Source organism: Candoia aspera, chromosome 1, assembly GCF_035149785.1.
Source record: "Candoia aspera isolate rCanAsp1 chromosome 1, rCanAsp1.hap2, whole genome shotgun sequence".
NCBI lineage: Eukaryota > Metazoa > Chordata > Lepidosauria > Squamata > Boidae > Candoia > Candoia aspera.
Window position 1 is genome coordinate 213,538,211 of NC_086153.1, and position 27,945 is coordinate 213,566,155.

Sequence of the window (27,945 nt, forward strand, 5' to 3'; positions counted from 1 at the left end):
CAGTTTAGACTACCCACTATCCTTTGGGTTTCTTTCAGATCCAGGATGCAATTTTGAAGGGAAAAATACATGATCTCAGTCATGATCTCATTCTGCATATAATCTCTCCACACTCAGATATTGTCATGTTCGCCGTTGCGATGTTTGATGTACATCGTAACGTTTCGCATGCCATGGTGCTGACATGCATTCCAGTTGGGAGGGAGCTTCTGGGAGACCTTGTACCAGGCTGTCTATCTGTTTTCATGGGGATGGAATGTGTTTGGGTTATTGTTTGTGTTCAAGGTCTTTTTACCCGTTGTTTAGCTCTTGCTTGTGAGTCTGAGTATAATTTAGGATAGACAACCATTACAGATATTTGGGATAGGGTGGTCCCCCACTATCTTGAGATTTTGGGGGCCAAAGCCAATCACGTTGCCTTCTGGAAACTCCTTTTCCCACTTTCTTGTGCTCTTGTATTGCTTTAACATCCATCACTCTCTTCTAGGATGGGCATTGGATTTTGACCATTATCCTCAGGCATTCCACAGTCCTGATCAACCTCATGGGCTTCCTGAAGCGCTGTAATGCTGACCACTACCTGCTCTGGCCCTCAGTCTCATATTCTTCTCATCTTTCATTCAAGCACCATGGCTAACCACCTAATTACAGTCATTGTTCCCAAGAATCATCCCATCACCTGTAGGGTCCTTCAGTGCCACTTTTTTGGACCCGCTACATCTTCTGTTTTTCCCCTTTGGAACAACCTTCATACATGAGCTCTAATTTTCCATGGCCTATTACCAAAAGATTGCCTTCTCTTCTCTCAGAGTTATTCTATCTGGGTTGTTTCTCAAGCCCACACTTTTCCAGCTACCCTCAATTACAGGGTTCTGCCCAGTTCACCATTATGCTGAATTCAATCAGATGTATCCAAGAGTGAAGTATATATCTCTGTTGTCTCCTCCATCCATTTAGCTATTATGTCACCTGACACTCAGGTCAGAAACTAGATATGCTTTTCTTCAGAAAGGGTTCATTCCACAAAAGCCTCCTCAGCTAAGTAGAGAGCTTTAGTAGACTATGCAAGACAACGTTTCAGCCCTTTTCAATACCTTGCAGCTACTTTTTTCTTCTACTCTCCAGTGGATGGTATTTCCATTGTTTTGTGATTTTGTAAAATGTTCTTTGAAGGGCTACTATCTCCTCCAATACCCGTGTGAAAATGTCTTGTCTCTCTCATGCTGATGTTTGAACCACTCATATCATGAGCTACACTGGTTGCTAGTTGGCTTTCAGGTGCAATTCAACACATCTGTAACCCCTTCATGGCTTAAGGACTGGGTTATTGAATCTCCTTACTTCAGTTGTTACTGCCCATCCTACAAGGTCAAATAGGGTTGGCATGCTCTGGGTCCCATGTATAAAATGTCATCTTGTGGGTCATGTTTTTTCTATCATTACCTGCCTTCTAATACAGCATAAAACTGAGGTCTGCATGGATCTGGCCCAGCTGTCATTTAGGAAGGCCATAAAAACCTGGCTCTTCTGGTAGGCACTGTGCTGGGGTGTTTTGTAATGGAGTATTATGTGATCGGAAGTTTTGTCTGTACATGTTGACATTGTTTTATCATTTTGGTTTCTTCCATTGTTACTCTGATGTCTTTTTAAGGCACTTTGTATGCCACCTTGAATCACTTTGCGATTGGGCAGCCTTAAGAATCAAATTAATAAATAAGAAATAAATTTCCTCTTCTGACACATAACTTTTGTAATAGAAATTATTTTAGCTCAGCAGGCAGGGAAACTAAGTTTTTACTTAGCACTGAAATCTGTTTTTTTTTAAAATTCTTAACAGATATCTTTCACTCAGATATCAGTATCATTTCTCTGAAGGTCTCTCTCTGCATTCCATTTAGGAATGGAAATGCTTTCCATTTCCCCCAACCCTTCCATGCTGAGTGTGAAATCATACCATTCCTTCAGTGTTCAAAGAGCACCCTCTTTCTGTTTGCACCAGACTACAGCCTTTCAATGGACTCAGCTGCGGTAATGAGTCTTCATTGCAAGCTAGCTAAGCAAACATGCCCTCTCCAGATCAGTGGTTCCTCTACATAAGATTTTCACTTTCATCCAAAGTTATTGCCTGTACCTTTGTTCTCAGAAAAATGGGAGAACAGTCTTTTCTTTAGTCATCTTAGAAGCACCAGACCCTTTCCAGGTAGGTGTGTGTGAATTAGAGAGACCAAAATGAAGAAAAACTGTTTGTTTATCTGTAACCTGAGTGATCCTCTGTGAATTCATACAACCTGCCCTCCTAACCCCACAATGTGCTGGCTGACCTCAGTTATTTCTCTGGATTCATTGTATCAGTCTCAGGAATTGAAGGGATTCAGCAGGAGCCGTGTCTAATCAAATGGGCCATGTATGAGGTGTGGAGCTCCCACCAAGAAATTCTGTAAGCTCTAGAATATTCTAAATAGGTCTTGAACAGGCAGATAATCCATGTATATGAATTCACAGCTGACCATTCAAAGAACTTCAGTTACAAGTAAGGCACCAGTTTTTATCTGCAAAATTCAGTGGTTTACAGTATCTCTGCAACATTCTGTTTTCTCCCAGAACAGGGTAAGCTGAATCACCCCAGTGCTTGGACTGGCTCATTCAAGGGGGCCGCTGGGGAATGCAGTATTCCAGAGATTAACTGCCTCAGCTTGCAAATTCCTAATTATTAATACTGTAAATATTTGCATATAAGTACCTTTACTGGTATTCCTAGTGCAGTTTCTAATCAAATGTTGTGCCATCTCAGGTAAAACATTTTTGTTTTTCTAGCCCTAAAATGGTACTTATTTACTGATCAGCAGCGAATCATGGATTAGATAGGAGCCAATGAAATTATTACATTTCAGCAAAGGTATATCAGTGACAAATGAGTATCAATACAATATCAACACAAGCCAACGTCCTGTACATTTTTGCTTGAACATATATTTTTGAAAATATTTATCTTAATTCCCTGAAAATAGCCAATGCATTTTTTTTTATGTTTCATCCATGTTTAATTCCCTCCCCAGTACAGACAGCATGATCAACACAGGTTTTACCTAAAAGGAAAGAATTGTTTTAAATTAACTATGCAGCTTACTTCCAGAAATCCCCAAAGCAAATTGTCTGAGAAAGCGAAGCATATAATGTTAGTGTTTGATAGCCGTATTATTTATGTATCTAGCCCAAAGCTGAATTTCTATCAGATCGCATGAAAGAAGAGATTTTGAGGTCATATGACAGCTGGGTGCAGAATATAAGCACAGTTCACTTTGTGTATGTTTCTATATGTGTGTGCATTAAAGTACAGTTCATTTTATAACCACCAGAACTTTTAAAATGAATCTTTAAAATATACCTTTAATAAGAGTGTACCCATCTTCATATGGCAATAGCCTAGTTACAAGAAAGAGATTTTTATGATCTTTTCTTCCAGTGCAACGTACTGTGTTCCCCCATGAGCTTTTTCACAGCTTAGGGTTGTTTTTTTTGAACAGAAGTACTGAATAAAATCTAAAATGTAAAACAAGCCATGGATCCTTCTGAAAAACATACAATACTTTTTCCATTGTGTCAAATTGATTTTTCATATCTTAAGCTTTTAAACAGTTTTAAGTGCCCTGTAACAACAGACACCCCCCCCCCCAGTTTTCAGGCTTTATGGGGATGTCAGCTTTTAAAGTAATGCCATTTTATTTAAGCTTTATTTTTCCTATTAAAATACAATTAAGTAATAGTGGGCTAAATCTCCTGGCATGAGCCGACAGTCAGAGTCACCATGTGAACGTTTGACAGTCCCATCGAATAGAAAGAGCTAATAGACAGTAGAAAGCGTATTTGTTCATATCGGACTAAACCAACTCTTGTTCTGTGTCACAGGGATCCTGTATCGCAAGTCCTGTGCATCCTCTGCCGCTTGCCTCATGACCTCTGCCGGATACCAGACTTTCTGTACTCCAGGGAAGATAAACTCTGTTTGTATAAGCTGTTGCAATACTCCACTTTGTAATGGGCCCAGGCCAAAGAAGCGGGGGAACTCCGGCACCATGCCTAGGGCAGGAGTATTAACAACCATGCTGCTCTCTAGCTTGCCATTTCTATCACCCGTGCACTGCTAAACTCTAAGGAAAGATTTCTTTGCTGGCATCATTATTCCTGTGTCGCACCTTTCAAAGGCACAGCTGGTTTCAATTGTAATGTTGTTTTTTGCTTTCCCAAAAGAAAAGAAGCATTTTATCTGAAAAAGTCTCAACAACTTCATTATTTACAGAATAGATCTAGTTGTCTGATTTTCCAGTATGCACTTTAAAACAAAATGAAACAAAGAAAAAAATTCAGCAGTCATCCATATGAAAACACTATCATTCATGTTATTGGAAAGTAGTCTGTTGAAATTAGCACTTGAACTTGGAGGGTACAACTTGTTGGCTGTAAAACCTTTCTTTTGTTTTCCTTTATTGCTTCCTCTTTTAGCATATTGTGTTTCCTATAACTTTTCTTTATGAGTATTTACTACTCATGTTCACAAATGCCATTCTGATTAACAAGACTTGGATCTGTGCTGGTCTCCAGAGGTGTTGTTTTCACATTGAGCTCCAATGACTTGGGACTCAGTTTTGGTAAACTAGAGTCAACCTCAGTCTCCTTCTGAAGAGTATGCTGAGCTGTCTTGGTGGAAGACTTTTGCCTGGATATGAAGATCAGCGGGCATTTGGAATGGTTGCTGTTGGCTGCAGAGTTTACACTAGTTGCCAAGTACCTCTGTTTGTTGGCATGTTCTAACGACAGGCGACACCGAAGGACTTGAAGAAATACCTTCCGGAAGTGCTGGGAAGAAACGTTGTACAGGAGTGGGTTCACCACGGAGCTAAGGTAAAAGAAGATATCCGCTATGGGGAGAAGGATAATATATGCCCTGAAATAGGAGACTGTCCAGTTTTGCTTGGGCCTAGCAGCTGTCATGATCCTTCGAACTTGATTCGGTAGCCAGCATATTGCCAGTGTTGCAACAATCAAACCTGCAAGGGAGGAGAAGAGAGAAAAAGAACTTGTGAAAACAAATCATAAAATATTTAGTATCGGTGCTCCACTTACTGGCTGGGAAATGATACCAATTTTTCAGTGTTTTGCTTGACAGCATCTTCTGCTAGTAGCAAAATACGTTCTAAGAATGAGAGCGACAGAAGGGGAAAAGGCAAGCCACGGGTTTCAAGGTCATTGGAGTCTGTATTCCAATAAGTATTATGTAAGATGTAAGATGGCATTTCTTTTGATCCTTGACATTGGTTAAGTTCAAGTGCTTTATTTCATTTGTACTGCATTCTTGAAATATTCTGTTATTGATGGTCTGTCTCCTATTCCTTCTTTTCATTACTAAAAATACAGCCATATTAGAACAGGCAATACAGTATCCAAAAGTAGATCAAATTCCACGTATTTTAAAGAAAAATGTGCATACAATTTGGCATTATTTTTGGTAACTTTTCTCCTACAGAAAATATTTTTATGTACAGTGTGAATGGCTCTTTTTATGACAGAGTATATAAAGGGTGTTCAGGAAAGAAGCTGCAGTTAACTTAAAATAAAATGGCACAGAGAACAAAAAACGTAACTGTGTCCTGGAAATCGAAACAGCTTTTAGAGGACATCAAGTTCGTTCCAAGCTTTGCTGTGCAGGTACTTTACATTCACCTGTTAATATGAGTATTTATTTCACTGAGGTTAGGTTAATTTTCTTTAAGAAACAGGTATTAAAATATTTATCCTTGCCTTTCTTGTTGCTGTCAAGAATAGAATGCCAGGCTCCCACAGCTGACAAAAATACTTACCAATTATATACTGTTTTTTGCCTAGACCTTCATTTTATAAACCAACTTTTTGGCCACAGGATTAAACCATCTTACCAGAATGGGAGTTGAGTACAACCTCTGATTTACAGCCCAATTCTGTTACAAAAATATTACTAAATTGAAGAAGAGTGACTACTCCAAAATGAAGGATGCCTCTGGAGACTCCACCTTTATGGATGGTTATGCATGGATTTGAGGGAAAGAGATAAAAGGTGCAAAGCTTTCAGCCTATTTACCCTTGCTGTGGTGTTTCTTGTTTTGGAGCAAAGGTGCCTTATATGTGAAACAAAATAGTTTATCCAACCGTTGGCTATTCCATTGTAAGTTTTCCTTTGATTTGTGAATTTTACACCATACTTGCTAAAATGCTTATTTGCTTTAAAGCTGGTCCTACAACTCAGTCTGCTTTTTTAGAAAACGTGCAAGCCTTATGTTGCTTGTGTTGTCTAAATGAATCTGGATTCTTAGCTAATCACTACTAAATACTAAAATATGTACTCAACAAAATAAATGGAAAGGTCCAGAATTGCAAACAGGAGACAAATTGTTTTGAAAAATATAAGAGAATTTGATAATACTGACAGAATAATAACTCTGAATGTAAGCAGAAGAGAATAGGAATTGGCAGCAGCACCCTGGAAGAGCCAGGACTGAACATAAACTGTATGTGATAGTAGATTTGTGAATCTTTTGATTTTAATGTTTAATTTTGGTTAATAAAGAGATTAATTTGTTATAATACTATGATGTTTTTGTTATGTGAAAAGCTTGGATTTCAGTATTCTTACAAAATCACATATATGCACACTGTTACCTTTATGCCATAACAGAAATTTGCAAAAACAAAAGTTCTGGCAAACATGGTAAATTGCCAATTTCCTTAGGCATGTTCATTATGGCTGCTTATGAAAAGTGCAACTATATTGGTAGATACACTAATAAGTTCAGTTTTTTACCCTTTTTACTGTAATCTATTTAACAAAGTACTACAGGGCTATTACTGTTCCACTTCTAGTTTCTTCTAAGTGTGTATGATTGAGGGAGAACAGAGAGAGAATTTGTCAAACACAGTTGGAAAACCAGATTTTGAAGATGATTTTAAACCAGGGTTGTAGGTTGTAATATGTATAACCATAATTAAGACTATTGCTCTGCCTTAAAGGACTGATTCAGGATGGAGAGGTGAGTGAATTTATGAAGCTGAGTGTTGAGCAGCTGGGAAATGAAAGCACAGAAGCAATTGCAATATGCTCTAAATTATGCTAAAAGAGTAACTACGAGGTGCTGTATGTGATTAGGGTTGCCATGATATCTGAAATTGGCAGATTGGTAAGACACGTTGAACGGTTGCTATTCAAAGAAGCAAAATAAGACTAGAAAACAGATACAAAGTTGATGTTCCTGCCTGTGATGCAAGGGTGTGTGTGTGTGTGTGTGTGTGTGTATGAGTGCAAATATCCATATGTATATAATATGCCTGGAGTTTCCAATTGTGAAATTTAGGAGAGCCAGTTTTCCCCAAGACACCTACAGTATGTTAAGGTTTACAAGGCTGTGATCTGATGTTTTATGTTTTAAAAATGATTTTAAAAAATGAGAAACGAAGTGTCCATCATAAGCATCATCATTTTTATTTCAAGAAACTTCCTGGCCCCAAAACTCTGCTAGAAAATAAAAAGATGGGCTGCTGTGTCCCAATGTTAACAGTGGAGGTATGCAGGCTAGTTCAAAGTCTATTGAGAAGGGCAAGAGGCATTTTGGTTCACTGGGGCTTTGTGTCTGGTTATGTCCCCCATGATAGCCATTTTGTTGGAATGCTTACATCAAAATTCCCAAAGTACCTAACAGCTCCTAAAGTCCAGGGCCCCTGACAATTCATATTTCTTGAAGTTTATTATCTATTAAAATTATTAAATGGAAATAATGGACATTAAACAAATCACTATTCTGGTTATTATGCCTTGTTCTTTTTTATCTCCCCAGGGGCTCACTGTCATTCTGTTTTGTTTTTTGTTTTTTAACTCTACTGCCATAGTCCTTATTTTTCAGGATCATCACCTACCATTTGATGTGTCTTATGTTAAAGTACAGTAAGGTCATGCCTTCATTCCTGTTTCCCTCTCACTGTCATTATCATTAACAAGAACAAAAGATCAATGAGGCATGACACAGAAGTCACTGAAGACACATGGACTTAATATAGTTTGTGGGTGTGTGTGTAAATTATGGAGTAACTAAATGACATTTTAAACCATGAACCTTAAAGGTAGTTTCCTTTCAGGCCTATTCCCAGAAATGTCCTGATCTGAGAAATCACTCATCCATCACTAGGTTCTAGTGGGAATACTGAAAAGTGTTCAGACTCATCCATGTGGGTCACCTTACCCTTTGTTGTGTGTTTTATTTATTATGTTTTTTAAAAAAACTTATTTTTCCTAAAAAAGTCAAATGCATGTTCAGTTGATCTTAAACACATGTGATCTAATCCATAAAGGATCTTAAATAGCCAGCAAAAGATATAACTTAAAGAAAAAAATCAGAAATCCCAGAAACTAAAGTGGAGGAACTAGGCAAAATAGAGTTAACTTATTTGGTGAATCTCACCAAAGTCTGCACAAGTTTTTGAAAAATGTCAATGATATTCTAAAAATTACAAAAGTAGTTCAATTATCACTTGAGTTAATCGTGTTAAGTTTTTTAATGCCCTTATATTTTAATTTTTCCCCCCAATTGTCTCCAGTTCAGAGCATTCCCATTGCCTTTGCTTTGCCAACTGTGGCTTAGTTTATACCTGAAGTGCCAGCCTTTAACGTTTTCTTTCTATAATGCACAATTGTTAAATATATATTATGAAATACACACTGTAACCACTGTCGCTCTTCCAATCCTGGCTGGCCCTCAGAAACTTGAAACTTGCCATTCCTCCTCTGCTTGGTACTCTGGAGTCTCAAGGGCCTCTCCAGCTAAATAAAGTTAACTCCAACCAAAAAAACCAGCATTCAATATCTTCTATGGATTTTGGCAGAGAGAGCTAGCCAACATCAGGGTAGAATATGTGACCAAACCAGAAACATCCTTGTGGGTCAGAACATTAAACACAATCCACAATATGCTTCTCTGGATAGCTTTCCAAGGTCAGGACCTTTCTTCCTCCAAAGTTGGACCTCTGTCTCTGATGCTGAAGGGAGAAAAATAAGGGATAAGGCTGCAGTTTTACTGGCTCTTCAATTAAACAGTGTCAACTGTGGGGTTTTATGGGTCAGTTAATTAAATAAAAATATGGGAGGGGGGACTCCAGTTGTTACTTCTTCAGAGAAATTTGTAATGTACACTGTATGTAGAATGTACAAAATGTACAATGCATACTGTAATTAATAGAGGCAAAATAATGCTTTGCCTGTTTAAAAAAATGCAGTATGTTCAAATTTTGCTTTTTTCATTGATTCTTGCCACTGACTTTCACTTAGATTATAAGCTGTCCAAGTAGTTCCTTCCTTAGACTCTTCACAAAGAACCCACTGCTTCATTCTACAGAGAGCAAGTGAAAAATGAGTTGATGGTAACCTTATACTGTATTGTAGAGGTTAGCATTTCAAGGAACAGGCAGAGAACTCTGTGTAAACTGTCATTTTTGTGTGGACAAGTAATTGCTCATTTCTTGTCTACCCCAGGACAAAAAAATAGAAATGTGAACAAACATTTAGAGCTTCAATCCTTTAAGAATTAACCACAAACCTCCTGTCATTTTCATCTAGTCTACAATAACATATAGTATAAAAATTATTTCACTCAGCTTAGTGTGCTGGTAGAATCAACACAAATGGGATGGAGAGGAGATACCAGTTGGCTCTGTAGAACAACAGCTATTTTTATATAATGGAGGAAAAGAGGCTTACACAATGCGGTTGCTTAACTACCACTGTGTCACCCTCTAAAACAAATATTCTTCTTAGATAGGAAGCCATATTCTCCAGTAGAATGTTCTGAGCCTAGAACATACTGGGTGATCAGGCACTGTGCTTTGTAATGGTGCAGATTTAAGCAGAAACCAAATAAAGTGGTCATTTAATGTCCCCCAATTACTGTACTAAAGCAGCAACATTTATTCTTTCTAGTGCAATATTTTACAGAAACAAACCGAAGCACGAATTTATCCAGTTTTAGCTTGAACTTTTAATCTTGTAAAAATGCATTCCTTTCAGGTAGTTTTCTATCCTCTGAGGCATGTGCTAATATCTTCATATTTGGAAGGGTTGCTAATTTTAAATAATTATAAATTATGTTTGCCTCTAATCCACAAATGATTCCAGGGGGGTACAGGGATGTATATGTATGATCAAAATCAGTGCATAAAGAGTCCAACCAAATATAAACAATTTTAATTCCCACCCATTTTGAACTAAGTCCACTGTATCTCTGCTTAAAGTAAGAACAGGAATAACGAGTTATACCAGGCAACAATCCTTACAGGCTGAGACTAGGGCCAGAGGACAAGCATTGAAGCTTTACAGTGACTTCCTCAAACAGAAATATAGAATACTTGTTGATAGAATGAAAGTTTTGTGAGAAGCTGTGAATCTCACAGTGCTTTGCCCCACCATGGATGTAGTCTCACAAGGCAGGTGACGAGGACTTGTGGGATTTGACACAAGTTCTCTAACGTACCTGTGGAAAGCAGTGGCTGCTAATGATGTGCACAACAAATTGTTGTGAGTCTTCCCTGAGATGGTGAAATGGTTTGGATTTCAATCATTCCATGGGTTTTATTCCTAAATAAATATATGCTGGAATACAGCATTAAAAGTGCTTTAATTTTCTTTAGTTGTATATTTACACACTAAAGAGCTTCTTTTTAGGGTCCTTATAGTACAGAACTCACCCACTGGTGCTGTCCTAAGTATATTCCAGCAATATCTGAATACCTACAGGTTTTCTACATGTTTAAAGAAACATTTATGGCATACCAAAAATGTTTTGCTTAAGCTAACAGTATAATTTTATTCCAGTTTTTGCTCATGCTTCAGAAATGCAAAAAAAAAAAAAAGCAATATAAGATTAGGATGTTCTTGTATTTTATGCCACATAAGCTATAAAGACTTCATTCACTTTCCTGTGTTTTGGTGGATTTATAAGCAACTTCAGCCAGTATTGGTTGTGGATAAAATTTGAGCTGGGGAAGGGTATATCCAGGCTGAAATTTGAGAGGAACAGCTTTCTCAGTCATTGAATCACTGTGGAATGAATGGCTGATTCATCTCTAAGTGCTTCCCCAAAAAATCCACTTATATTTACAATAATAAATACTGTATTTGAAATACACAAATATTTGAAAGTCAAGATCCTTCTGAAACTCTGCATAAACAGCTCATTCTCTGTCACAGACACAAAATCAGATATAAAAGGCAGATCCATGCAGAGCCTTATGATTTAACCATGGGAGAAACTGAAAAATAATCAGATCTATGACTAATGTGGCTCATTTTGTGCAAAGAAATCATTTACTGTGTCCCATGTGCAAAGGTGCTTAGATCCAAGAGGATCCATATATTGAATCCATGTGTTTGTACGAGGAGAGCATTCAAGAAATGGATCTATGAATGCATTGCTTTATTTCATGCACAAAGGTGTGATCTGTGGATCCTATGTAAAAATTAATGGATCTATTAATGTAATGCCTCATTCTGTGTAGATATGATCTGTAGTTTGATAGTTTCAGATGGCTCTCATATAAAATCATGAGAATCCACATGAATCCAATTTTATCCACATTTCCACAGTTCATGGTAACACCATTCTCCCTGGGGTAAACAAATTCATAAATGTTTCATTCTTTCACATTATCCTTTCTTTCACACCCATAATATGAATGTGCTTTGGCAATACAGGCAGTCTTCACCTTACGACCACAACTGGGACCACAGCTTCCGTTGCTAAGCAATGCAGTCGTTAAGTGTATGGCGCCCGATTTCACGACCTTTTTTGCCACAATCGAGCAAATTACCATGGTTGTTAAGAGAATGCTGCGATCATTAAGCGAGTCTGGCTTCTCCCATTGACTTTGCTTGTTGGAAGCCCCCTGGGAAGATCGAAAATGGTGATCACATAACCCTGCAACTGTCATAAATATATGCCAGTTACCAAGCGCCCAAATTTTGATCACGTGACTGCAGGGATGCTGTGACAATTGTAAGTACGAGGACTGGCCATTAGTCACTTTTTCAGCGCCATTGTAGCTTCAAACGGTCATTAAACAAATGGTCGTAAGTCAAGGACTACCTCTTAGTTAGATTTTTAAAGTTCTATTGTACCTTTACACTGCACTTGTTGTATCCTGCCCAGAGTCCTCCAGGATTGGGGCAGGCTAAAAATAATAAATAAATAAATAAATATTTAGTTAAATAATATCCTATTCCTAAACATATTCTATTGAATTGAATGATGCCTACTTATAAATAAATTTTGGTTTGGTTTAAACATTTGTATTGAGTAATCTGATACATGTCTATTCAGAAGTAAATCCCATTGATTTTCATAGATAAAATTATGCCTCATAAGAAATAGTTCAGAGGGGAAGCTTTGTTAGTCTTTTACACACACACGTGCACACACACACAGACAAAGAATTGATCCACATAATCTCAGTAAAACAAGCTTTTTCTGTCATTCCTGCAAGTTTCCATCTCTACTCTGATGAAACGATTCATTTTACACAAATATCCTTAAATGCGTACACCTTGTTTTCACCAGCAAATGACAAAAATTCTCCTTACAGCTTGCAAGATTCACTGCCTTTGGAATCAGTTTTCATACGTCAGTTTGGGTGATCATGATCATCTGCTGCTTCTATTAACTGAGAGAGAAAGAAAGAGACACACAAACACAGCTCCATTTTAGCAGAAGGGATGGCCACTGGGGTAAAGAGGGTATTATGAACCACAAGGGCAGGAAAGGCCCAGGAAAAGGGAATAAAGTTAGAAGATGTGAAAGTGCTGGTGGAGGCGCAAAGGAAAACAGGGATGGAATAAGGGCTTCAGAGGGAAAGAAGTGGGGGAGCATGGAAAGCGATTAGGTGCTTGAAGTCACAGGGGAAAACCAAATGGCAGCATTAGAAAACGAGAAAGGGGACTTTACAGAAGGTAAAACAGAGGAATGGCTTGAAGGGGAAAGAAGCAAAGGCAGCAGCAGAGCAAGGACAGAGAGAACAGGAGGACTCAGAGAAGTGAAGGATCACAGATTCAAGCTGTAGGAACAATGGAAGGAAACAGGCGTGTCAGTAGTGGGAGGAAAAAAATTTCAAAGGGGCGTTGAGAAATTGGGAGAGGGGTAGAAGGAGCGTAGCAGCTTCAAGCCATGAAGGGGGAAAAGAAAGAGAAGCAGCAGGTTGTGAAAATGAAGTCAAGGACATACTAAGTTATAATTTGGATTCAACGTTTGCCAAAGGAAAGGGGAGCAGAGAAAGACAGCAGCATGAAACTTAACTCCTTTTCTTTCCCCAAAAGTTGTGGGTTGTTTTTTTCATCCATTTCTAAAAGGATTTTCCCATGTGGGGGAGATGGGTGGTGATAAAAATATGATAGATAAATAAATACATAAATTTTCACATATTCTTCACAAGGGCACTACCAATGCCCCCTGCTGTAGTTGACGTGCACATGAGACAGATTTCTCTCCAGACTATGTGTGCTGTGCTATGCTGTGTTGCCCACATCACACCAATTAACAAGGAGGACTTCTGCTGTAATCATCATGTGGAAGGACAGACCGCCTGAGAAGGTAATAAGCCCCAGTGTCCGCTGTTTCCTTCCTCTCCCTTCCTGACCCTCCCCCATTGTCAGGACAACCCAGCTGCCAATCAAACAGCAGCATTGGTCAAGTGGGGGAGGAGGAGAGAAGACAGGATGGCTGCCTGGCAGCTCTGCAGCCATAGGTTTCAAGAAGGTTTTGGCAGCTCTGCACCCATAGATTTTGATTCAGCCTACAGTATTCAACAGAGCCAAAACCCAGGAGTAAAAGTGACAAGTAAAACTACAGAATAGGCAGCACTGCTGAGAAAACTGGAGAGAGAGAGAGGTTTTTTTCTTCCCCCAGACCTGGAGTGAGGGAAACGTTATTCTAGACGTGTCCCTCAGCTGGAGCCAAGATTTGGAAGAGAAGCGTCAGGAACCCCAGCCAGTAACACACAAGCAGAAGAGGCAAAGAAAAAGTTAAAAAAAAAAAAAAAGCTTATTGCATCCATGTAATGCACTGTTAACACACACTCATCTAAAAATGTCATTACTATCCAATTCTTGAGCGACTTAAATCAATAACACATTCAGAATGCAGTATATAACCACGTATAAGTGTGTCCATGAATGCTGATGATGAAACAAAGGTAGCTGAATTAAAAACAATAATAATTTCTTGGGCACTGACATGGAAGAAAAGGAAAGAAGTGAAAGAAACAAGAGGGAAAGTAGAATGGCTGCAAGAGGAGGTAGACTCATGTTTGAAAAAAATATGAGAAGATAGATTAATTCCCCAATAGAATGAATGGAAAGTGGACATGAGGAAAGAGGATATGGAAGCTTCTTGTAAGAGGGTGAAAAAAAGTGTTAAAGAGGGTTTTGTTTACTAATAATTGACTTGATGGTATTATAAGGTAAAAGAAGCTATGCATGAGAAGAAATACATTGAGAAAAAAATCAAAGATGAAAGATGCGAGAATCTTCATGTGTAAAAAGAGAAAAAGATACAGGTAATCATTGTTTAGTGACCACAATTGGGACCAAGAATTTGGTTGTTAAGTGAAGCGGCACTACGTGAAACCATGATTGTGCTTTTGATCTTACTTCAGCTTTCCTTTGCTTTAGAGACCTGCGAAGGTTGTGAATGCCAGGACTGATACCAAGAAACCATTAATATTAAAAAAGACAGGGAAAATGTAGAGCAATTTTGATGGAAATTTGTTTAAAATATTTTGGAAGTTGGTAAAGGATAAACAAGGAGCCTGTAACAAAGTGAACAGAATTAACAAAAGTGATGAAATGATTTGAGATGTAACTGAAGTGAGGGTTAGGGGAAAAGTATTTCAGAGATTTGTATGGGAATGATAGCAATATGTTAAAAAGTGGAGTGCTATATATGCTCTAAATGCCACAAATGCTATTTATGTCATGGTCCAAGAAAAAAATGATGACAAAGGAATAATAAATGCTATGGAAAAGATGAAAATGATTAGGCTGCAGGTATAGATGGAGTAATTGGAGAAATGTTAACATTTGGATGTGACTTGCTTATGAAGTGGCTGTGCAATTTGTGTATGTGAAAACTGTGTCTGTGTCTCACAATTGCTCCTCATACAGAGGGAAAAGTTGCCAAGGAATGTTACAAGGATTAATATGTTAATTGTGCCTAAGAAGATGTCTGGTGAAATTTGATTGAAAGAATACAAGAGGTGACATTATGCAAAAATTGGGAAGTGAAGTGTCACTTTATGCCTGGCAGTGTGTGTGCAGACCAGGGTTTTGCTCTTTAGCAAGTAACTGAGAAATGTATGAATGTCAGAAAGAAATTTAATTGTACAACTGCCAATTAAAGAAAGAGTGAGTAGGATTGAACTGTGGGATGTTTTGCATGACTATGGAATTGAAAGTTAGTTGCTGAATGCAATAAGAGTGGCACATGGTGGAAGTAAAGCATGTGTGAGAATAAGAAGAATGCTTGGAATGGTACAATGTTGTGTTGGGAATAAGGAATGGATTTGTGATGTCCCCTTGGCTGATTAATTTATTTACAGATACATGTGACATTAGAAGCATATTGGTTGGGGATGTGAAAATGCATGTTAGTTTATACAGGTGATATCATGTTTTTGTCTGAGAATCTGAATTATTTTTTAGATCTTTTTTCCCCCAAAAAATGTTAGATTCCATGATGCCTTGCAAGGCCTGGATCTGGAAATTAATGTATCAAAGGCCAAGATAGTTGGGTCTCACAAGTAAAATGGCATGAATTATTGCAAGTTATCCATGAACAGCAAAAAAAAAAAAGAACAAGTAGATGAATGGATGTACATTGGTAGAATGTTTACTTATACATGGGAAATGAGAATTGTTAAAACATACAAATGCTGATAGAAAAACAGTGGGATATGGGTGGTTCATTCTGAAAAAATACATCTTTGTCCAAAGAAACTAAAATGGAATGCTTTTGCCCTTTTTGCTATATGGGAGTGAGAATTAGGTATATCAGGAGAAAAAATAAAAGGAAGTTTAAGGCAATGGGAGTTGGTTACTTAAGACATGTGTGGTAAAACAAGAAGAGATTGGGTCAAGAATGAATGGGTGCGTTATATATAAATGTGACCCATGTGAAAGAACACTGGGGGATTTGGTCATATAGAGAAAAGGAATGAGAATTGAATTACAGAACAAAGGAAGGAGAGTGGATAGGTTGAGAGGAAGGAGAAGACTGAGAAAGTTATGGCTGGAGGGAGTTGATGGGGTCCTCAGAAAGAGAGGTTAACATTTTAAAGAACAAAAGGCAATGTATAAATTGAATCAGTACATGGACATGGCAGAAGCAAGTATCTTCAGAAAGATAGAAAATTATGAAGAGGCATAGTGAATAGTTGGCTTAAAGTAGATTTCATTAATTTTCCTTTTCATTTTTTTCTTATACCCTGCCTTTATTTTATTATTTTATTATTCTATTTTCTATTCTATTCTATTCTATTCTAAATTTTATTTTATTTTATTATTTTATTTTATTTTATTATTTTTTGTTTACTATTCCTTACTTTTGTACATGTAGGTTACATGAAAAGAACATAGTATGACAGGTAGAGTCTGGATGCTCTTGCTGCTTCTGAAGTTCCACATTGGTTGGAGATTATGGAAGAATTAACCGTGTCTCCTAAGTTACTAATGGTTTCTTAGAGGAAACTGCTAAAATGTTGTTATTTGTGAGACCTGTAGGATAGTGAGCTTGAGTATCCTGTACTCATCATCTTTTCCTAAGGGACCAGTCTTCATAGTAAAGTAAATATAACGCATTAAGTGCCAACAACATAATTGTGTCTCAGTGGCACAGAATAGAAGAAATTTGGCAGTCGCTTTTCCCTTAACAATTCTTTCTTTTTACTCTTCTGAAATACTCCTCCAGGTAACTGAATACCAAACTCAATTCAGTGCTGTCTGCATCTTTACTGAGGATTTAAAAACACTTTCTAGCAAGCAGCACCCAAAGCTCAAAGGAGAATACAGGGATCTTTAGTGTTTGCTTCTCCCCAAATTACTATGCCTGCCTCTTACGAGTCTTTTAATGGTTGCTTTTAAATCCTAAGCAGCATGCTTCCCCACAGTGGCTTCTCTAGAGACCAATTATCCAATATATCTGACTCATCTGATTGAATTTAGAATTACTGTCACAGGAGTACTCTAATATGTTCATTTTTCATTATTCAATGCTGATCCTTATTAACTGTTTCCATAATCACTTGCATCTCCTCTGATTCACAGTACAGAAATGACCCAAAAGCACTAAAAACAGATCCTTTATGAAAAGTGTTGGCATGAACTATGTTAATCTTCAAAGATTATTTTGAATGACTATTTTGGTCATTCGGTCCTCAACAAGTGTGTCTGTACTGACATTTGAATAGTAATTGTCAGTAAAACATAAGCAAATGGTTAGTTCAGCTCCAACTTAAGACTAAAGAAAAAATGAATGTGGTTCCATTTTTTTAAAAAAAAACTTTCAAATAATTATTCCTGTTTTTATGCACTGGAATTAGACATACAAAGCAGCATTTATTTTCAGTTACTATAACTTATGAACCCAGCATCATTAAATCCCAGTGAAAAACTTATTTTAAAAATACCCTAGAAGCCCACATGTTGTGGCCATTTTTCATTTGCTGTTGTTAAATCTTTGTCAGAGAACTAATAGCAATGGTAGGAAAGAGGCTGAAAAGAAATGGGACAGCAAGTATGGAAAAGAGAGACAGACAGACAGATTATTTTTAAAGAAGCAGGGAACATAATGCCACATAACACCAATCTGATAACCAATCAACACTGATGCTATTTTCTTGAGGGGTTCCTAAAAACTTTTTCCAATACAAGGGGCAGGGAAGTGAGGTTCCTCAGGTTGAGGTTAATGTTGTGTCTGCCCTTGTGGGAAAGTATATTGAGAATGCAGAGTTTCTACAATCTGTGTGGGTGAGAGAGGAACAGAGAGCTAGATAGACTAAGATAAAACATGAGAAAGCAAAGAAATGTAGTTTGTACGTGTTTATGTCTGAGAGTTCTTCACTGTCAGAATTGATCAGTTGTGTTAACTGGCTGCTAATCTCTTTGTAAACAGACTTATATTAGTCCAGGACCATGACTTATGTTTCCTTGAAAAGGCAGTAACCACAGAGTTCTGTAATGGTGGGCTTGACAGGTGTTGTTTTTCTAGCCAAAGAAAACCCTTGTTGATGGGACAAAGAAACAACAGTTCATTTAGTAGAAACAGTGCTTCCAATATTTATTAGCCAAAAAAGAAACTTTAGAGCATCACAAAACCATCATATGCAGCAGTGGACAATCGGCCACTGAAATCTATCGAGGACCATAATGATAGAGCAAGAAACAAAAAATGGATCATCAAACAAATCAACTCAGAGTTCCCACTCGGGACACAAATGTCTGGTGTTAAATTATACTTTTGACACATTATGCTAAGAAGACCCAGCCCTCTGGAGAAATTCTAATGCTGGGAAAGGTGGAAAGAAAGAGGATGACCTGCAGCAAGGTGGATGGACTCAGTTACAGTGGCAATGGGGGCACTGTTGGAAGACCTGAAGGGCCAGGTTAGGGACAGATCATCATGGAGAAAATCTGTGTGGTCACTAAGAATTGACACAGGCTTGATGACACATAATCATGATAAAGCAAGTTCTTTGCATATACTAGGTTCAAAATGTAATTCCTGACATATCACATTAAAAAGTGTAATACTTCTGGAAAATATCTCTGGTATTCAAAGTCAGTTCGAAAACATGCAAATGTGAGTAGATCAATAGGTACCGCTTCGGCGGGAAGGTAACGGCGTTCCGTGTCGTCATGCTGGCCACATGACCCGGAAGTGTCTACGGACAACGCCGGCTCTAAGGCTTAGAAACGGAGATGAGCACCGCCCCCTAGAGTCGGACACGACTGGACTGGACTTTACGTCAAGGGAAATCTTTACCTTTACTATTCAAAGTCAACAGTGTAAAATCATTTTGTATTTTCCCAAATGTATGCCATACAGCCAATAACTATGTAACCTTAGAGGCATTGTCTATAAGAATGTGCATTCCTACACCTAACTGAATACATTAACATAGTTCCTGCAATTCTGTCCTAACATGACTGGACATTCAGGGAAACTAGACTTCAGTGGAAGTACTCATTGACTATTCTTCGTCAATATTTAGGAGAATATAATGGAGTCCAAGTAGTTCAAGCATGGAACTAAGCCTTACGCAGGGTATTACAAGCTGGACTTTTCTCCCATTAAGAAACCTGTTATCCCAACTCTTAAATAGCCCACATTTCTGCAAGCCCATGATATTGTATGGTTGAGGGACAGGAGAAGGTATTAAGAAGTTATCCTAAGAATCTGAGGTTGAGGAGAAGACAGTCCTCGTGCTATCAGGGCTCTCTGTGAAGTAAGACAAACAGAGTTTCCTGATTCTGAGCCAAGAAACATGACAGGTTCCATGAGCAGGCAGTTTTGTGAGCTGTGGCTGAAATACTTCATTGTTATTTCTATGGGCTATGCTTTGTTTGCTCAAGGACAAACATCTGTAACAGCTAATTAGAAGCAAATGATATTGATAATGGAAGAGGTGAATGCCACAATTTATTAAACAGAGACATAATTATTGACTCTGCTTTACCTTTGTCAATATTTATAAAGGAAAATAAATTAGTTCATTAAAAGAAACAAGCAATCAGTACACACATTTATGCCTATATCCAAAAATACACAGAAAACTTCTTTGCCATTTTGTATTCAGCTGTTATGTTCCCGGTAATATTAATTGTTACAACCTACTTAACTCACTTTATAGGGATACCCTACATTACATCACTACCATATTTCTTGGGCCTTCCTAAAATCCCTACAATAAAATGGCTGCCCTGAAACTATCTAATTCTTGACTATGTTTTTATTCTGTCTCCTCTCTATCCCGAGTAAACAGAATTATACCTATTTCAAAATGTATTTGCATGGTAAAATGAACTAGGCATATTTGCTTTAACTTGTAAATCAGTTTTCTTGTCTATTGTAGGCTTATATCCAAGAACCTTGCTACTATGTGCAAATGGTATAAGGGTTTATAGAGGAAAGGGGAATAGGATGCATTTATTACAAATCAATAACCAGAATGATAACAAAATGGAATGTGGAACTGCAAATTTACCATATTTGGTAAGCAGAAAGGTGGGATAATAAGATATCAGTCCCAGCTTCCACATTAGGAGATGTCTTAAATAAGATTTAAGAAAATGAATCTAAACCATTTTACATACAGTGGCAACAGTTTATAAACTTCTGTAGACTACAACAGGAGAATCTTTTTTACTGAGAGCGGGAAACCAAGACTTACATTTAGGATAAATAACTAGATTACACCTATAAAATATCCTACGAGGTGAGAGTGCGTAGCTAGATCCTCTATAATTGGTCACAATATAATTCAGGTTTAAGAAACCATGTCTCAAACATTTCACAATTAAGCTAGACTGAGAGATAGCAGCTAGTCTAGGGTCATCTTGTGCGTTTTGAGCTTCGGTGGAGACCTGAACTAAGATCACCCTAGACTTAGACTTAGACTTCCACCTTGACTCCACTGGGCTCTACATCACTCTGTATTTCCAGTGGTTGCTGTTTTTGTCACCAGTCCCTTCTTTGTGTAAAATGGGTACTACTTAATGTTTTTGTTCAGTTAAGTGATCCTCCCCATGAATGCAATTTTCTTCCATGATGCAAAGCTTTTTGGGGGTGGATGCTACCCTTACTTCTCAGGAAGAGCACAACAGCAAGGAGATTAGCCTGATCCCTTGGGTTGGCCAGGAAAAGAAAAGCAGCAAATAAAGAGTTTACTTTATTTTCCTTACATGAAATAGCATTCAGCCCTGTTGCCTGCTACCCTGCAGCTGTTGAACTGGAGGGGCAATGTTATGCGTGCTTGACATTCTCTCAAGAACCTGGACCTGGATCTCCCTATTTTCCTCTTCTCTTCCCATTCCTTTTTACTTTAGTGCCATGTCAATTACTCTAAGTGCCTACAGACAGTGAGGGACTCCATTATATTTTAATCTCTATACAATGCTTATAACCTTTTAAGAATTTTACGAGTGATTATCAGTCCATATACTGTATGCTGGATTGCTGTGATAAATACAAAATCTGCTATAGAATCCCCTGCACATGATATTCCTATCACAAGATATGGCTCCCTTATATATGACATATTACACAGCAAGGCAAATTCTGACTTTGGAATACCGTTTTAGGAAAAGAATTACAAGACTAATAAAAAACAATAGATGAAATTACGTAAACAGATATAAGTAAAAGTCTCTAATGTTTAACATTCAAAAATGTGGTACAAATATTTAATTAGTGGATAGTGGTTGGGCAATTAACAGAAGGGAAGGGGAGAATGCATTGCCAACAGTTTTTTTTCATAATGTTTTTACTTATGTTTTATCAATAGTGGTTTATCTTTTACTTTGCTTTTGCATTTTTGGTGCAATTTTTGTTTAAATCTGTCAAAATTTATGAATAAAAAAAGAAGTAAAAAAAAGGTTGGGAGAGGTATACATGAGCACAGTTATTTAGATTATTTATAAAACCCCAACTTCCTTATTATCGAATGCTAGTTCCTGTTAGTTCCAAAGAATCAGAGAGTTAGATAGGAATGTCATCAAGGATGCGGTCACAACTAGACTGATTAAATCCTTCTTATCCCTGCAGCCCAACTGACTTAACACTGGAGCCTCGGGGGAAAAAAAATAACTGTTGCTGTGCTCAGGTCTGCACAGATGTATCTGAAGAACAAAGTCACTGCAGCATATCTAACTGCTTTGCAGATAATAGAACAGAATGCAGCTACTGCTCTCTTGGGCTAGATGTCCTTTGCGCATAAAATTACAAAATCAGTATCATGATTGCGATTAACTTAGTACATACAAAGGGCAGATGTTTTCACTAAAAATGGCTTATTTAACAGTTTCATAACACAGTCATAACAACTGTCTTTGTATTCAGTCTGACTGGCTTGTGGTCCCTGGTTCATCTTTTGCTAACTTATCAAGATATTGATCTACCCAATTATTCTCTGTGGCTTTATATAAATTTAGCTCTTAGCAGGTTTCACTTGTAAAAGACATATAAATCTTAGCAATATCTTTTGTTGTTGCAGTGGTACATAAAAAAAAAACAGTAAAAAAAGTGAGTCTTTGGTAGAGATGCAGAAGTGAAAAGGGGCATGTTAAAATGCTTCATGGCTAAACTTTAGCCCTAAACTTATCACTAACCATAGGACTTTGCAACATTTCACTTAGGGCTTATCCACAAAGCCACTTTGTGGTGATGCTTTTTCCCATCCTGGATCTAAGAGGAAATCATGTTGGCATCAATTGCATTGTCCCTACAGTACACCCTTAACTCTCATCTGGAACCAGGCCTTGCTGTGCTGCTATCCATACAGCTCCTCCATGTGGTGCTACAAGGGCAGTGATTGGCAGCTTTCCCTGGCTGAAATTCAAAGGTCACCAACCAAGGGAAAAGCTGCAACTGATCACTGTACAGAATATATGCCAGAGTAGTGCTTGTAAGGTCTAGGCACTCTGTCCAATCCTGCCCCCTCAAAAGGACTGTTGACCTATTGACCTAGCAACCATTACATGATAGCAAAGAGTTCATTTCCCTTAACTGTAATGGTGTAGTCAACTGAATTTGTGCAGTGCAGATGCAGCCACTGCATAAGTATTCTTGGAGCCAGATTGTGTAAAAAACATGTTCAGCTGTAGGGTGCTGTGAGGTACTTTCATGTAATTTTTCCAATAGCAATCAACCTATCAGCTTATAGACCACTAGGTGTAAGCAAAGAGTTAGAGATTTGTCTCTCTTGGCTGCCATCTAGCAGTTGTCTGGATATGTGTAGTAGATCAGACATACAGCTCAAATCATCCAAAATGTGCCTGCGCTATATTCTACAATGGGGTGAACTTTTAAGAGAATATTTTGTGAAGAAAGAAAGGGATAAGCCAGGGCTGTCTTACAGCAGTGGCCACTGGGAAGAGAATTACTCACCACGCAAGGTATGGAAGCACAAGACCTTTCAACTACATGTGTTGCTGGAGACAAGCTGGTCAGTTTCATAGCTTCATACTTTCTATTTACCAACACCCAGGCTGACAAAGAAGCCAGGCTCATAGCCAAAACACCACTGCAGAATTGACACTGGCCCCAGTGACCTGATGGAAAGGGGAAGTTCTGTGGCAAACAAGCTAGGCCAATTGTAGCCAGCCAGATTGCCATCTCTGACCACATCTCTTCAAGTGTCTTCTTCCATGCACCATGCATTGTCCACAAGGAACATCTCCTGCCAAAACAGCAGGGAAAATGCTACTGTCCTGCCAGAATACCTTGGACCAGTTTCAGCCTGCCTCAGCAACGGGCTGTCAATGAGATGGAAGCTCTATTGTGGTATATATGCAGTTTACTAGAGAATGCCAAGCAACACATGGTTGGGACCACACAAATAGTTCATTTTTCCAGCCACAATCTGTTTTTCTTCCTTGCATAGCAAAATGGCTCCAGCCAATCCATGCAAAGGAGAACAATTGTAGATGTGCTGCAGTATAAATAGATAGTTAGGAGAAACAAACATTTGCTATATTATTTCAGATAGAGCTTTACATTAATGCTAACAGTTCAATGGTTTTCCAAGAAATACTCATCACAGTTCAGTTTGATGTAATGCTATACATTTGCATTAAATGAGTCAAGTTTAATAACTTGATTTTTACAACAGTTATTGTGCTTCTATGCTATGCTTATGAGTTCACATACAATTCTTCTAAAAGTAAGAAATCTAGTTAACAGAAGGGCTGGCATTTGCTTGCTACAGCAGTGGGAATATACATATTGTTCAGCCTTTGGGGCTCTGCAAGTGGTATACTTTATGCTCTCGGTAAATTGCTTCCAAATTTGATATATAAGACAGGTCCTTTAGACCATTTCAGGATCTTTCAGTGCTAGCATGGTAATGCTAAATGAAATAATTGTTCTTTTCTTTACCATTTCCAACCTCATACCATCTCTTGGCCTGTTCCAGGAATTGTAACTTATATGCATCAATGATATGTGTCTCCAGCTTTTGACAACTCCACCTCAAAATTAGCCCAATATTTAACAAGGTTAGTTGGGAGCAAGGCAAGAATATTTGTGCTGAAAAACTTTATAGCTGTGAGGTTTGACCCTGCTTCTGACTCTGCAGATGAAACTTACCAGAAGTCAGAAGAGGAAAACGAAACTCATCAGGAAGGAGTTGGAGAAATAAAAACCAGAAGTGACTCAGCAGAGCGGGGAAAAAACAGAGAAGCTGATTGGACAAACTTCAAAGGGAGATTTAAATCCCCCAATCAGTGCTCATGAAAGATGAGCAGAGAAGCGCGCCAATCGAAAGACAGCCTGATTGGCTGCAGGTGAAAAACGGCACAGAAAGAATTGCTTAAAAAGGCAAGTGTGCCAAGAGCAAGCTGCTGAAGACAACCGATCCTTCAAGCTCACAGCATCTGCGGAAGAGTCCTTACCCCAGTCAGAAGCCTTGCCTGTAGCCAGCGTGGAACCTGAGCCAGAGCTTTCTGCCATTGTGGACCTTCGTCCTGCACAAGCTGCTCCAGTCGAGCCTCTCCTTGCTGTCTCTGCCAAGCACAGCCTTGCATCCAGTTCCAAGCCCTGCCTCATTGCTCCAGCACGATCTGGTCTCACTTCCAGTCTCAAGACTCATCGTGATGTTCCAGCCCAGCCCAGCCCAGCCCAGCCATGTCTCCAGATCCAAGCCTTGCCTAGATGCTCCAGTCCAGCCTTGGCTAGCCTCTGCATTCCAGCCTAGTCCAGCTTGCGTGCCAGTTCACAGACTTGCATCTCAAGCCATGCACTTTAGCTCCTTCAAGTTCTGCAGCTTCAACCAGAGAACTAGCCGAGTTCTGCCTCGCTGCCTTGCCACAGTCTGAACCTGCAGCATTGCCTGGGTGTCCTTTACTTCAATCAGTGGACTTGATTGAATTGCATTGCCTAACTTACTACAAGGACTTTTGCTATTGTAAATAGTTATTATCAATAAAGAATTTTAACAGTAATTCTGCCTGGCCGTCTCATAGTCTGAACAGGACAATAGCATGCAGCATGCTGGCTCATGCCACAAGAGTCATCAAATGATATTACTGTGCAAGATTATTCCTACAAGCACCATTACCATGTGGGTTCACTGGAGATGTGGCTAACAACCAGATAGAGCTCTTATTGAGCCAAGTGAACTTTCCCCTAAATGTACTCTTTCCTTACAAAAGATGAGCCCAAAATTAATGTATTTCTGGTAGTTTTCAGTGTGCTGATATGCTGATAAAGCTTCTTACCTATTGTTATCCTCAGATGAGAGGAGGATACTGTTTCATCACTTAAAACATGAATATGCATCAAATCCAGTTAACTCCTACAGGTGGAGGATAGGAGGAATCCTACTTGGCGATTTGTCTCAAAAAATCAAATGTCTTGGATGGACCTGCTCTCAGGTTAATCTACATCCCAGGAACATTATGAGGATGAAACAGAACAGACTCAAGAACCAAGTGTATTATTTAGAGCTCTTTGAAGAAAGAAACAACTTCAGTAGACAATTCTAATAAGTAGGCATGTTTAGCCAGTGCAAGATTTTATGCAGGTACCTGCCTGAGTAGCTGCTTAGAGCAAGATCTTTTGACTTCAGGATTTTGCAGTTTGGTAAACAATTGCTGGTTGAGTTTAGTACAGTAAAGCAAAGTTAAATGATAATAAGAGATGGAAAATAGGAAACATGGTCTAACTTTTTTATGTCATCTTCCCTGTTTGATTAGTTATTAGTATTAGCTTTAATTACAAATTTAATTAGGGGGTAACTCTTATCATAAATGGAAAAGGGAAAAATATATAGATTTTAAAAATATAAGAAAAAGCTCAGAAGACTCAAACAGAATGTTTCCTTAACACTTGCCTTTTATGTTGACAAAAAATACAGCCCTTGTTACAAAAATCACTTTTCCAAATCTACATTTAAATGCTGAGGTACCTACAAGAAAAACAGGGATTATCTATCACAAGGTAGTTGCAGATTGCTATGAACAATCAATTACTTCTTAAAAATTTCTAATGAGACAGAGCATGATCCAAGGAGTTTATTTGTTTGTTTATTTATTTATTAAATTTCTCTGCCGCCCATCTCATGCACAATGACTCTGGGTGGCTATAAACAGCCTATTAAAAATACAGGTTTAAGGAATTTCTTTTTACATCAAAATGGTGGTCATAGCAGGAATCAGTTTCTAAATAATAGAAGATAAACTCCTGTTACTAAGATGCACAACTACTTGATTGTTCCTCACCACCCTCCTGATGCTCTGTATGTTTTCTGAAAAACATCTCTGAATGATCTCCCTGAACAGTGGGTGAAAGCTGTATTCCATGGGATGTTCAGAGCAAGCCAGAATTACTCCCAAATCTGGCAAAGTGCTCCAGGAGGAGGTCTGGAACAACAGCCAACTATTCCATTTGTGAAAAGTAAGAAGCTGAATAAGGGAGAAGAAGAAAAAGACCGATTGTGCAAGCTGGCTGTGGGTCTCCTAACCTTTTGATCCAACCTGTTGTCAACTAATTTATTTAATTATCTAATAATAATGATGATGATGATACATTATTATTTTATTTATTATTATTCATCTTGTATGCCACCCAAATTAACCAATGCATTGGGACAAATTTAACCTTATTGAAAGTTCAGACCATTTCTGTATTTATAATTTAAGACCATAATTTAGGATGTGCAAAATCAGTGTTCCCCAACCTTCCCAAATAGATCTGAAGGTTATATGTGATATAAACCAGCAAAAGCACCACCTGAAAGGAAAGACAGGTTAAAAAATGATAACCTACATTTATTTCAGATATTCTTCTTTTGCCAAGTTTAACTAAATTCGTGGATAAACAAACCTGCCATTCCACTGCACATTGCTGTGTTGTTTATTCGTTTAGTCGCTTCCAACTCTTTGTGACTTCATGGACCAGCCCACGCCAGAGCTTCCTGTCGGTCGTCAACACCCCCAGCTCCCCCAGGGATGAGTCCATCACCTCTAGAATATCATTCATCCACCTTGCCCTTGGTCGGCCCCTCTTCCTTTTGCCTTCCACTCTCCAACTCATCAACATCTTCTCCAGGCTGTCCTGTCTTCTCATTATGTGGCCAAAGTATTTCAGTTTTGCTTTTAATATCATTCCCTCAAGTGAGCAGTCTGGCTTTATTTCCTGGAGTATGGACTGGTTTGATCTTCTTGCAGTCCGAGGCACTCTCAGAACTTTCCTCCAACACCACAGTTCAAAAGCATCGATCTTCCTTCTCTCAGCTTCCTTATGGTCCAGCTCTTGCAGCCATATGTTACTACGGGGAACACTATTGCTTTAACTATGCGAGCCTTTGTTGTCAGTGTGATGTCTCTGCCCTTAACTATTTTATCGAGATTTGTCATTGCTCTTCTCCCAAGGATTAAGCGTCTTCTGATTTCCTGACTGCAGTCATCATCCGCAGTAATCTTCGCACCTAGAAATACAAAGTCTTTCACTACTTCTACATTTTCTCCCTCTATTTGCCAGTTATCAATCAAGCTGGTTGCCATAATCTTGGTTTTTTTGAGGTTTAGCTGCAAGCCAGCTTTTGCACTTTCTTCTTTCACCTTCATCATAAGGCTCCTCAGTTCGTCTTCGCTTTCAGCCATTGATGTGCCTGAGC

General features: G+C 38.4%; 2 protein-coding genes across 2 annotated transcripts in view; one reads left to right on the plus strand and one right to left on the minus strand.

Annotated features, from left to right (window-relative positions):
- The window catches only part of LYPD1 (LY6/PLAUR domain containing 1), a 33,516-nt gene extending 29,371 nt beyond the window's left edge, over nucleotides 1-4,145 (plus strand). The window contains exon 3 of the mRNA XM_063288710.1: nucleotides 3,907-4,145. Within this exon, the coding sequence (XP_063144780.1) occupies nucleotides 3,907-4,145 (239 nt within the window). The remainder of the gene's footprint in view (nucleotides 1-3,906) is intronic.
- Nucleotides 3,508-27,945, minus strand: part of GPR39 (G protein-coupled receptor 39) — a 158,310-nt gene continuing 133,872 nt past the window's right edge. The window contains exon 3 of the mRNA XM_063288709.1: nucleotides 3,508-5,045. Within this exon, the coding sequence (XP_063144779.1) occupies nucleotides 4,540-5,045 (506 nt within the window). The 3' untranslated portion in view covers nucleotides 3,508-4,539. The remainder of the gene's footprint in view (nucleotides 5,046-27,945) is intronic.